This window comes from Salmo salar, chromosome 01, assembly GCF_965601325.2.
Source record: "Salmo salar chromosome 01, fSalSal1, whole genome shotgun sequence".
Taxonomy (NCBI): Eukaryota; Metazoa; Chordata; class Actinopteri; order Salmoniformes; family Salmonidae; genus Salmo; species Salmo salar.
The window spans coordinates 80,747,163-80,760,037 of record NC_138291.1 but is presented as its reverse complement, the minus strand read 5'-3'; the positions used below and the strand labels follow the sequence as shown (position 1 = coordinate 80,760,037).

Here is a 12,875-nt window from a genome sequence, read left to right as displayed (position 1 = left end):
AACATAAGATTTATGGAGAGTGTATTGCATTTATTATCTTCAAGATAATGAGCCAGCCTGTGATGTATAGTAAAGGTGTTTTTCTGTCATTGTCTATTCCAATGATGTGAGCTATATCAAACAGCTGATATCACACACGGTGCGATGGAGGTGGTCTGTACAGGAAGTGAATCCGCTTGGAGGATGTTTTGTCTTAAACCCCAGGGATTTTTCTCAATCATGATCATCTTCCTATTGCTCCACTGGCTTCATTCTTCATTTCCTTTAACACTGAAGCTGAACATATTTCACCTCTGAGTGAAACCGCTTGAGTCTCTCTTAGGTGTCCGCATGCTTCCCATCTGAAACAGTTCAGAACAGTTTGCATATATTACGACAATGTTTTTTGCACGTCATTTTTATCTCGGGGGAAGCTTAAGTTCGGCTTCCGAAGTCTACGGCACTTCGTTGGTGATTAGTCAACAGTAGGGATTCTTCAATTAAGTGTTTGTCATTCAACGATAGACTCATTTTCATGCACATTTTTCACTTCAGAAATACTGCACCAAACATCTGAAATATACTGAATAAAAATATAAACGCAACATGTAAAGTGTTAGTCTTATGTTTAATAAGTTGAAATAAAAGATCCCAGAAATTTTCCACACACACTAAAAGCTTATGTCTCTCCAATTTTGTGAGTAAATTTGGTTACATCCCTGTTCGTGAACGTTTCTCCTTTGCCAAGATAATCCATCCACCAGACGGGTGTGGCATATCAAGAAGCTGATTAAATAGCATGATCATTACACAGGTGCACCTTGTGCTGGGGACAATAAAAGGCCAATCTAAAATGTGCAGTTTTGTCACATAACATAATGCCACAGATGTCAAGTTTTGAGGGAGCCTGCAATTAGAATGCTGACTGCAGGAATGTCCACCAGAGCTGTTGCCATAGAATTTAATGTGAATTTCTCTACCATAAGCCTCCTTCAACGTCGTTTTAGAGAATTTGGCAGTATGTCCAACCGGCCTCACAACCACAGACCACGTGTGACCGTGCCAGCCCAGGACCTCCACATCTGGCTTCTTAACCTGTGGAATCGTCTGAGACCAGCCACCTGGACAGCTGATGAAACTGAAGAGTCTTTCTGTCCTTTTGTGGGAGAAAAACGCATTCTGATTGGCTGGGCCTGGCTCCCCAGTGGGTGGGCCTTTACCCTCCTGGGGCCCACCCATGGCTGTGCCCCTGCCCAGTCATGTGAAATCCATAGATTAGGGCCTAATGAATTTATTTGAATTGACTGATTTCCTTTTATGAATTGTAACTCGGTAAAGTCGTTGAAATTGTTGCATGTTGTGTTTATTTTTGTTTAGTATAGATGTAAAATTGAGCGACCTAAGCTCTCCTCTGCAAAAACATCAGAATTAATGACCGATAACTCAAGATATCTATTAATTCAGACTTTTTAGGTAGTGTATACTGGCTATGGCATCTCAAAATTGACAAGCGGTACTATTGACACTTTTTTTTCTCGTTTTTCAAGTGAAGGTCGAATGTATGCGAGCACACTCTTTCACCTAGCCAAACCAAAGAATGCAGAAGCCTTTTGGGTGACAGGTTTGTACTTTGAGAAAATGATCAACATAGCCAAAGGTCTTACATTATTCCAAAGGTCCTTTAGTCTTGTCCCTTTTTAGGTATATTCTGTCTAGTTCTAAGCATCAGTTCCTATTACATTGCGTTGACCATCATATTGGCCTACCACACAATAACCAACATCCTCCGTTATTGAGGCGATCCATGAACGCATTGCATTTGCCTTCTACTCACACTCTCTTTAGTCCCAGCAGACTCAAGAAGCTGAACTACAGGAAGTGAAGTGATGTAATAGAATGTGAAGGAAATGCGGCACGTTTTAGGCAGATGACCACAGAGGAAGGCTGTTCATTCCAGAAACACAGAACACTGAATGGTTCAGGTGTTCTGCTTGAATCGCTACACCATTAGATGTGTGGGCGTGGATGTTTGTCTGTCAGTCGTTTCATGTCGGGAGGAAGAGCATCAGGGGGAAGGAAGTGTCACACAATGACCTAGCCTCTTTTTTTTGCCGGAATTGACATTCAAAACCCAATCTGCTTCATGCCCCTTGGTGGATGCTACAAGGCTCTATAGACACAATAGGCTACATCTGGTGTATAGTGTAGAGCAGTGGTTCCCAAATGTTTTATAGTCCCGTACCCCTTCAAACATTCAACCTCCAGCTGCGTACCCTCTCTAGCACCAGGGTCAGTGCACTCTCAAATGTAGTTTTTTTGCCATCATTGTAAGCCTGCCACACACACACACACTATACGATACATTTATTAAACATAAGAATGAGTGAGTTTCTGTCACAACCTGGCTCGTGGGAAGTGACAAAGAGCTCTTATAGGACCAGGGCACAAATAATAATATAATCAATCATTTTGATCTTTATTTAGCCATCTTACATATAACACTTTATTTGTTAATCAAAAATGTTGAATAAATCACCACAGGTTAATGAGAAGGGTATGCTTGAAAGGATGTACATAACTCTGCAATGTTGGGTTGTATTGGAGAGAGACTGTCTTAAATCATTTTCCACACACAGTCTGTGTCTGTATTTAGTTTATGCTAGTGAGGGCCGAGAATCCACTCTCACATAGGTAAGTGGTTGCAAAGGGCATCAGTGTCTTAACAGCGCGATTTGCCAATGCAGGATACTCTGAGTGCAGCCCAATCCAGAAATCTGGCAGTGGCTTCTGATTTTAAATTAAATGTTCACAGAACCGCTTGTTGCAATTTCGATGAGGTTCTCTTGTTCAGATATTGATAAGTGGACAGGAGGCAGGGCATGAAAGGAATAATGAATTCAGTTTGTCATCCGTTTCGGGAAGGTACCTGTAATTGCGCACCAAACTCACTCAGATGCTTCGCTATGTCACATTTGACATTGTCCGTAAGCTTGAGTTCATTTGATGGAAAGACCTGTGTGTTGTCCTTGTTAATGCAGACACAGGAGAGCTCAAACTTCTTAAATCATAGCCTCAATTTTGTCCCACACATTGAATATAGTTGCGGAGAGTCCCTGTAATCCTAGATTCAGATCATTCAGGCGATTAAAAAAAATCTATAATAATAATTAAAAAAATAGGCCAGTCGTGTGAGAAACTCGTCATCATGCAAGCGGTCAGACAAGTGAAAATGATGGTCAGTAAAGAAAACTTTAAGCTCGTCTTTCAATTTAAAAAAATGTGTCAATACTTTGCCCCTTGATAACCAGCACACTTCTGTATGTTGTAAAAGCGTTACATGGTCGCTGCCCATATCATTGCATAGTGCAGAAAATACAGTCCTGTGAAAAAGTATTTGCCCCCCTACCTGATTTCTTATTTTTTTGCACATTTGTCACACTTAAATGGTTTCAGATCATCAAACAAATTTTAATATTACACAAAGATAACCCAAGTAAACAACACAAAATGCAGTTTTTAAGTGATAATTGTATTTATTAAGGAAAAAATGCTATCTGAACCTTCATGGCCCTATGTGACAAAGTAATTGCCCCCCCCCTTGTTAAATCATGAATTTACTGTGGTTAATCACATTTTTTGCTAGCCACACCCAGGCCTGATTACTGCCAGACCTGTTGAATCAAGAAATCACTTAAATACAACCTGTCTGACAAAGTGAAGTAGGCCAAAAGATCTCAAAAAGCAAGACATCATGCTCCGATCCAAAGAAATTCAGGAACAGATGAAAAACAAAGTAATTCACATCTATCAGTCTGGAAAGGGTTACAAAGCCATTTCTAAAGTTTTGGGACTCCAGCGAACCACGGTGAGAGCCATTATCCACAAATGGAGAAAATTTGGAACAGTGGTGAACCTTCCCAAGAGTGGCCGGCCTACCAAAATTACCCCAAGAGCGCAGCGACGACTCATCCAAGAGGTCACAACAACATCTAAAGAACTGCAGGCCTCACTTGCCTCAGTTAAGGTCAGTGTTCATGACTCAACCATAAGAAAGAGACTGGGCAAAAATGGCATCCATGGCAGAGTTCCAAGGCGAAAACCACTGCTGACCAAAAAGAACATAAAGGCTCGTCTCACTTTTGGCAACAAAAAAAAAACATCTTGATGATCCCCAAGACTTTTGGGAAAATATTCTGTGGACTGACGAGACAAAAGTTGAACTGTTTGGAAGGTGTGCGTCCCGTTACATCTGGCGTAAAAGTGACACAGCATTTCAGAAAAAGAACATCATACCAACAGTCAAATATGGTGGTGGTAGTGTGACGGTCTGGGGCTGCTTTGCTGCTTCAGGACCTGGACGACTTGCTGTGATTGATGGAACCATGAATTCTGCTCTCTACCAAAAAATCCGGAAGGAGAATGTCCGGCCATCTCTTCGTGACCTCAAGCTGAAGCGCACTTGGGTTCTGCAGCAGGACAATGATCCAAAACACACTAGCAAATCCACCTCTGAATGGCTTAAAAAAAAAATGACCTTAAAAAGGCGGTCCATGCTCGAAAACCCCCCAATGTGGCTAAATTAAAACAATTCTGCAAAGAAGAGTGGGCCAAGCGCAAACGCTTGATTGCAGTTGTTGCTGCTGAGGGTGGCACAACCAGTTATTAGGTTTAGGGGGCAATTACTTTGTCACATAGGGCCATGAAGGTTCGGACAGCTTTTTTCCCTTTAATAAATAAAATCATCACTTAACTGCATTTTGTGTTTACTTGGGTTATCTTTGTGTAATATTTAAATTTGTTTGATGATCTGAAACGTTTAAGTGTGACATGTGCAAAAAAAATAAGAAATCAGGAAGGGAACAAATACTTTTTCACAGCACTGTACATGAGAGTTCAGGGGCCTTGCTTTAACAAAGTTAACCATTTTCACTGTAGTATCCAAAACGTCTTTGAAGCTGTCATTCCCTTGGCAGCAAGAGCCTCTCGATGGATGCTGCAGTGTACCCAAGTGGAGTTGGGAGCAACTGCTTACACGCGCGTTACCACTCCACTGTCTCCCTGTCATGGCTTTTGCACCATCAGTACAGATACCAACACATCTTGACCACCAAAGTCCATTTGATGTCACAAAGCTGTCCAATACTTTAAAAATATCCTCTCCTGTTGTCCTGGTTTCCACTGGTTTGCAGAAGAGGATGTCTTAATTAACCCCCCATAAACGTAACGGACATATACCAGGAGCTGTGCCAGGCCCGCCACGTCTGACTCATCCAGCTGTAACACACAGAATTCACTGGCTTGTTTGCGAAGCAGTAATTGTTTCAAAACATCTCCTGCCATGTCACTGATGCGTCATGAAACAGTGTTGTTTGATGAAGTCATTGTCTGTATAGTTTTTTTGTCCTTTTCCCTCAGCATTGTCCCAGCCATATCCTCTGCAACAGGAAGAATGAAGAACCTCTCCAATAGTATGGGGCTTGCCTGGCCTAGCCACTCGGTAGCTCACCATATAAGACGCTTCTAGCCCCTTCTTATTAATGGTATCTGTTGCTTTTATACATGTCTTACTACTCGAAAGTCATCTTAATTCTCGCTCCAAAAACTCCTGTGGCTTATTTTTGAAATTGGCATGTTTTTGTTTCTAAATGTCTGCGCAAGTGTTTAAGGTTCGAGTGATCATCATCGAGTGATGCGATAGTACTTTTGCAAATATAACACACTGTAGCTGAGGAAAGGCACTACTCCCAATCTAAGTGAACCCCAAATCAATGTAGTTCTCATCATATTTGCGCCTTTTCGATGGTCCAACGTCCCTGTCTGTTGTTCGGTGCTTTCCCGGGTAAGGGGGCAGCAGCACTTCGGCTGCATCAGTTTCACAACTGTCAGTGTCCATGCTAGCTGGGCTAACAACAAATGTAGAATTACTGATGCTAGCATTGGATGTGCTTGTGGAAGCAGAACAGCTTGTGTTGTTGACAGGTGCAGGTCTAGTACTGTTGGTAGTAGCAGTACTACCAGTAGAGCTGGTATGTGTCTCTATGGACGCGGGCCTTTTTTTTAACCATTTATCAATTTTCGAGCAAATGGAATGAGCAGCAGCTACGTTTGGCTACAATACGGACCGTTTGTGGAATTCCCATGAGAGAGTAACGGTTAATGTGATTGGATGTTAATTATTTGACTAGACTACCTGTATTTGACATTGTGTTGTTGCTTAGATGGTTTAATTTTATTTTTCGCAGTGAAACGAGGCTACTCAGGCGAGGAAAAAACCTCACCCAAATGTATAGCCCTGTTGGAAAATATAAATGGACTGTTTGAAAATGTGAATAAAAATAAAACAATTTTATTTTTTAAATGTGAATCACATTTTTATTTGGCATACTCCCGACAGCATTGCACGTACCCCAGTTTGGGAATACCTGGTGTAGAGGATATGTTTAGTTAATTCAATAGTAGGTTGTTCTTGGGACACATTTTAAGATCATTAAAGACAACTTATTTTCAAAGATGCAAAACTGCTCCACAATCGCCCAGTGTGGCAGCCCACTGCTCCAACCTGTAAATGTATCTTTTGGAAGGGGCTGGGATAAAGCGGGTGGGATAAAGCGGAAGTAAAATTTTGGTTGAGCCTAAGTGGCACTGAAATGCTCAAATCAACCTACATTGTTTTACATGTCGATGTTAGGTAACCTTGTTGAATGTGATGTTATGAAAATGCTTTGAGAACATAATATTAAACGTTTTCAAGAGCCTAGCACAAGCTTAGAGATGTGGCCGCAGCCATATTGAAACAACGTTATGGGAATTGATAGTTATATAAAAAAAAACAGAAATACCTTATTTACATAACTATTCAGACCCTTCGCTATGAGACTCGAAATTGGTGCATTCTATTTCCATTGATCATCCTTGATGCTTTTACAGATTGATTGGAGTCCATGTCCAATCAATTGAATTTACCACATGATTTGGAAAGGCACACACCTGTCTATATAAGGTCCCACAGTTGCAATGCATGTCAGAGCAAAATCCAAGCCATGGGGTAGGAGAAACTGCCCGTAGAGCCCCGAGACAGGATTGTGTCGAGGCACAGATCTGGGGAATGGTAACCAAAAAATGTTTGCAACATTGAAGGTCCCCAAGAACACAGTGGCCTCCATCATTCTTAAATGGAAGAAGTTTGGAACCACCAACACTCTTTCTAGAGCTTGCCTCCCGGCTAAACTGAGCAATCAGGAGAGAAGGACCTTGGTCAGGGAGGTGACCAAGAACCAGATGGTCACTGACAGTGCTCCATAGTTCCTCTGTGGAGATGGGAGAATCTTCCAAAAGGACAACCATTTCTGCAGCACTCCACCATTCAGGCCTTTTATGGTAGAATGGCCAGAAAGAAGACACTCCTCAGTAAAAGGCACATGACAGCCCGCTTGGAGTTTGCCAAAATGCACCTAAAGGACTCAGACCATGAGAAACAAGATTCTCTGGTCTGATGAAACCAAGACTGAACTATTTCACCTGAATGAGAAGCGTCACGTCCGGAGGAAACCTACCACCATTCTTACTGTGAAGCATGGTGGTGGCAGTATCATGTTGTGGGAATGTTTTTCAGCGGCAGGGATTGGGAAATAGTCTGGATCGAGACAAAGATGAATGGAGCAAAGTACAGAGATCCTTGATGAAAACCTGCTTCAGAGCACTCCGACTGGGGTGATGGTTCACCTTCCAACAGGACAATGACCCTAAGCACACAGCCAAGACAACACAGGAGTGGCTTCGGGACAAGTCTCTGAATGTCCTTGAGTGGCTCAGCCAGAGCCCGGAATTGAACACGATCTAACATATCTGGAGAGACCTGAAAATGACAGAACTTGATAGGATCTGCAGAGAAGAATGGGAGAAATTCCCCATATACAGGTGTGCCAAGCTTGTAGCATCTTACCCAAAATAACTCAGGGCTGTAATCGCTGCCAAAGGAACGTCAATAAAGTACTGAGTAAAAGGTCTGAATACTCATGTAAATGTGATATATTTTTTTATATAAATTTGCAAAAATGTCTGAATACCTGTTTTTGCTTTGTCATTATAGGGTATTGCGTGTAGATTTATCAGGTGGGGGGAAAAAATATTTTAATCAATTTTAGAATAAGGCTGTAACGTAACAATGTGGAAAAAGTCAAGGGGTCTGAATATTTTCCGAATGTACTGTATATAATTTTTTTTTTGAAAAATGTGACATGGCCGGCGGCCCATGGGCCTATAGTTTTTTGTTTCGATTTTTGCAAAATGTTTCTGTTATACTACTCTATAATGAGACGTTGCCTGATCAGTGGGCAATGGCCAGCTGCCCTACCAAGATGGACCAGCCCGGTTTTCTGATAGGCTGAGGTTACTCAACCTCACATTCAAAGTCAAACGCGGCATCGGGAAAGAAACCTGCTCTGACTCGTCATCAGTTAGACTGCCAAGATCATTGATCGTAAAAAATGGAAATCGTGCCTATAAACGCGCTGCGCACATTCTACGTTATCACCTCACTCAAAACGTCCTATTTTTGTGGCGGCTAAAACCATGATTTGGTAAAACGGTGAAGTGCATTATCCTCATGATTTCTCTAATGAAAGTGTCTGCCCTGCGGCTGTGCTTGTTTCGCTGGGGTATCCTGCTGTGATGAGCGAACCACTGTCCTCCCTGCCCCATGCGCTTCAGAGAGATGCATGCTGATCGTATAACATTTCAAAATGCAATTGGTGGAAAAAGTACTCAATTGTCCTACTTGAGTAAAAATAAAGATACCTTAATAGAAAAGGAATCAAGTTAGTCACCCAATAAAATACTAGAGTAAAAGTCGAAAAGAATTAACTTTTAAATATATTTAAGTATCAAAAGTAAATGGAATTGCTAAAATGTACTTCAGTATCAAAAGTATAAACCATATCAAATTCCTTATATTAAGCAAACCAGATGGCACCATTTAACTTTTTTTTAAATTGATGGATAGCAAGGGGCACACAGACATAATTTACAAACAAAGCATTTGTTTGAGTCCACCAGATCAGAGGCAGTAGGGATGACCAGGGGTCTTCTCTGAAGTGTATGAATTCAACCTGGATTTTTGGAAAACCAGGGAATTTGGGGAAAGTTACTGAAATTTTGCAACCCTACTGGACACGGAGCAGCACTCCAAACTTCCTCTGCAGTTTAGAGCACCACTCAGTAGTCTTAAAATGGAGCACAATGCCAGTGAAGACTGCATGTATGTTCTCATTCATTGCTTCCAGGCAAGGAGAATGGACAGCCTGGATCACAATCCAAGGAATCAAACCAGGTGCGGAGAATGGCATTGTATTGAATCTTTGATGTATTACTACAAGCTATGAGCTGTGTCAGACAATGTCATAGGACTTTTGTTATCTCTTAGATTCTCAGCACAATAAGGCTTACTTCCCATTGTCCATTCTTAGAGGCTGTGGATAAAGGGGTATTACTCACACAGAGATGTGGATTGGAGTCTGAGGTAACCAACATGTATCCTCAAAGTGAAATGTAATTGTCTACCTGGTCTGAGTAGGGGATCACCTTTTAGATTAAGCTTAGTATAAGGTACAATGCTCTACCCCTTGTCCAACCTCCAAAATGTGCACCGTTATGAACCTAAGACATTAAATTCATTGCCAAAATTACACAATGAAAAGCAGTTAACAAAATGAGTGGAATGAGTTCTTTCCATGTGGTTAGCTTCTTTTTTTTCCTTTGTATTTTCAATCATTACAAGTAAATAAGCATGGGCCCAGATTACAAAAACGACATGTAATCATTCATCATGACTCCTGTTACAACAAATATATATATACACTACCGGTCAAAGGTTTTAGAACACCTACTCATTCAAGTGTTTTTCTTTTGACTATTTTCTACATTGTAGAATAATTGTGATGACATCAAAACTATGAAATAACACATTCCAGGTGAGTACCTCATGAAGCTGGTTGAGAGAATGCCAAGAGTGTGCAAAGCTGTCATCAAGGCAAAGGGTGGCTACTTTGAAGAATCTCAAATATAAAATATATTTGGACTTGTTGAACACTTTTTTTTGGTTACTACATGATTCCATATGTGTTATTTTAATAGTTTTGATGTCTTCACTATAATATAACTATAAACACATGTCATTTACTGCATCAGATGACCTAGCCTCCACAATCCCCCGACCTCAACCAAATTGAGATGGTTTGGGATCGCAGATTTTTGTGGGTATGGAACATGTCTGATCTTTTATTTCAGCTCATGAAACATGAGACCAACACTTTACGTGTTGTGTTTATATTTTTGTTCAATGTATTTACAAATTCAAGGTGTTTTTCTGCCCTCTCCTTGTGAAAAGAGAACACTGCAACACACTTGAGTTGTGACAACTAATGGTCAGGCAAAGGCACAATACATATACAAAATGTACATTTATGAATAACTACTCATTTAGCTCTATTAAGATGAGCTCTTTTAAAACACCACTGCAAACAACTCTACTCTTCTTGAAAATACATCCCATCTAAGACCCTATCATGTCTCTCCTCCCAGATCTGCCGTCTGCAGCAGCACCTGTCTGCAGGGGAGCACCAGCAGGACCTCTTCCTGGATCAGCCTGCAATGTTTGTCTCCCGGAACACCCAGCCCCCCACCCACAGCCTGGTGGAGCTCATCCAGCTGTGTGGGGGCACAGTCTGCAAAACGGTCCGGCAGACAGGCCTCTGCATAGGGGAGTACAACGGCAAGAGACCAGAAGGGAGCAGGATTCTCTCCGAGCAGTGGGTGCTGGGTAAGATGTCAGCCCAGTGTTAATTCATGTGTAGCCCTTTTACACTCCATCCCATATACAGGTTGAAAAATGTAGATTACTTCACTGATAAGCACTTAAATTGGAACACAGTCGCTGTACAGAGCAGGCTCTGAGTCTCCGCTTTACTGCGATGTATGGGATTCAAGTTCTAAGCCGGAGCATCACCCGCAACAAGATGCCCCCATCCTTCCCGCAAATTGGGTTTGTAGTGTTGTCTCAGTAAGGGGAGTGCTGTAAATCAAGAGCGCTTGATGTGTTCGGAAAGATGAGAAGTCGAAAATTATAAATATGTCTTTGTCACACAAGCAAACCACACACACCCATGAGTCCAAATGTGCACTTCACATTTCCAACTCATGTCATTTACAGTATCGAAATGTATGATCGCAATGATGCTTTACAGTTACAAGAATGACATTGCGTCATAGCCCAGGTTATTTTGAACAAAATGGGCCTATGTTCTGTGTGTTGTAAAGAAAATGGCCATGGAAGACTCACCTGAATGCACTCATGACATTCCATATGCACCAAAATTGTGTTGTTCTCTGAAGTACCTTGGGAAAGCTAGTCATGTTGGCAATAGAATAAGCTTTCAAATGATGCCCACCTTGCCCAGATTGCGATTTGTGATGGGCTGGTTTTGGATTGCGTAACAACAGTAATTGCGTGAAGGTGGGGTGCATGGCTGCATTCCAAACAACCTGCTCATTCAATTCCTCAATGGAACAGCTTGGAGAGCTCCAGAAAGCATCTAATAATAGTTGAACGCTCTTTCCTTGAGTTATAAAAGTGCATTGAAATGCCTTTGAATAGCTGCATAGCCACTTGGAGACACCTCTCACTCAAACCCTTGACATTTTCACTTTCTCATGTTGCACCTACCCCAAATGTTCATGAATATTTGTATTATGTTACTAAATGTTGTGATTTTGTTTTTTGATTGTGTGGCGTTACATTTGGCTTTAGCTTAGAATATTTATGTAAATTGACGTTTTTACCCTCTGTCTCATTATGTTTCTTTAACAATGGCATTCATTGACTTCCTTTTTCCTCTAGATTGTATCACACATCTCAAGCAACTTCCATATGAGAAGTATGACTTGGAATGGAAGTCCCGGTAATATGAAGTTGGACCCAAACATTGAGAGAACACATATGGAAATCGTTCTCGCTTTTATTCCCCTTGAATGTGAATTGACTTTCTACTGTTATTGCATTCTATTTAATAAAACGTTTACCTTGTCAGAATGTTCTCATCGCAGCATAACTTTGCAGGTTTTTGTTTGATATAGACTGAACTATAAGGACATCTCTATTTGTGATTATTTGTCACAAAACTAGTCATGTCAGTCCATCCACTCATCACAGTTCCAATTCAAAGATGAGTCTATTGTCAAAGCAGTGCTTTAATGTCATAGGAGTTTACTATGCATCAAAGATAGCTGGTTATACGACACAAACTGATCTGGGACCTAGGCTAGTGCTTATACAGTATCTATTTAACAATTCACTCAGTAATTTACTGTCAAGTTATACTGGATAGCACAGGTCACACACTTGTCAGGTTTCATCAGACACACACTACTATCTAAATAACTTTAAAACTCAGCCTTAGTTTTCGGCAGATCTTGCTTTACTGCTGCTGGCATCTGGCACTGACACCAGGGTTAATTCAATGCCAGGTCCTTGGGAAATCCTTACCCTAACCTTAAAGGCCCAGTGCAGCCAAAAAACTAGATTTCCCTGTGTTTTATTTCCACAGTGAGGTTAGAATAATATTGTGAAAATTATAATGCCCTTTTAGTGTAAGAGTTGTTTGAAAAGACAGCCTGAAATGTCAGCCTGTTTTGGTGGGTAGAGTTTTTGCCTAACTGGGGAATTAGTTACAAATAACATAATTTTCCGTTTTTTCCTCCCCACTCAGACCCCTCCCAGACATCTTGCAAAATGATTGCTAAGAAGCTATTTTATTTACCACTTTTAATTGAAAACAATCACAGTAAGGTACTTAATTGTTACCCAGAAATTATTTGAAATTGAGATAAAAAAAAAAACGTCT

General features: G+C 41.0%; 1 protein-coding gene across 3 annotated transcripts in view; it reads left to right on the top strand.

Annotated features, from left to right (window-relative positions):
* Positions 1 to 12,058, top strand: part of mcph1 (microcephalin 1) — a 53,668-nt gene extending 41,610 nt beyond the window's left edge. For all 3 annotated transcript variants that reach the window (XM_014213755.3, XM_014213773.3, XM_014213764.3), the window contains exons 14-15: positions 10,558 to 10,795; positions 11,873 to 12,058. In XM_014213755.3, the coding sequence (XP_014069230.3) occupies positions 10,558 to 10,795; positions 11,873 to 11,937 (303 nt within the window). In that variant the 3' untranslated portion in view covers positions 11,938 to 12,058. The remainder of the gene's footprint in view (positions 1 to 10,557; positions 10,796 to 11,872) is intronic.
* The last annotated feature ends 817 nt before the right edge of the window (positions 12,059 to 12,875 follow it).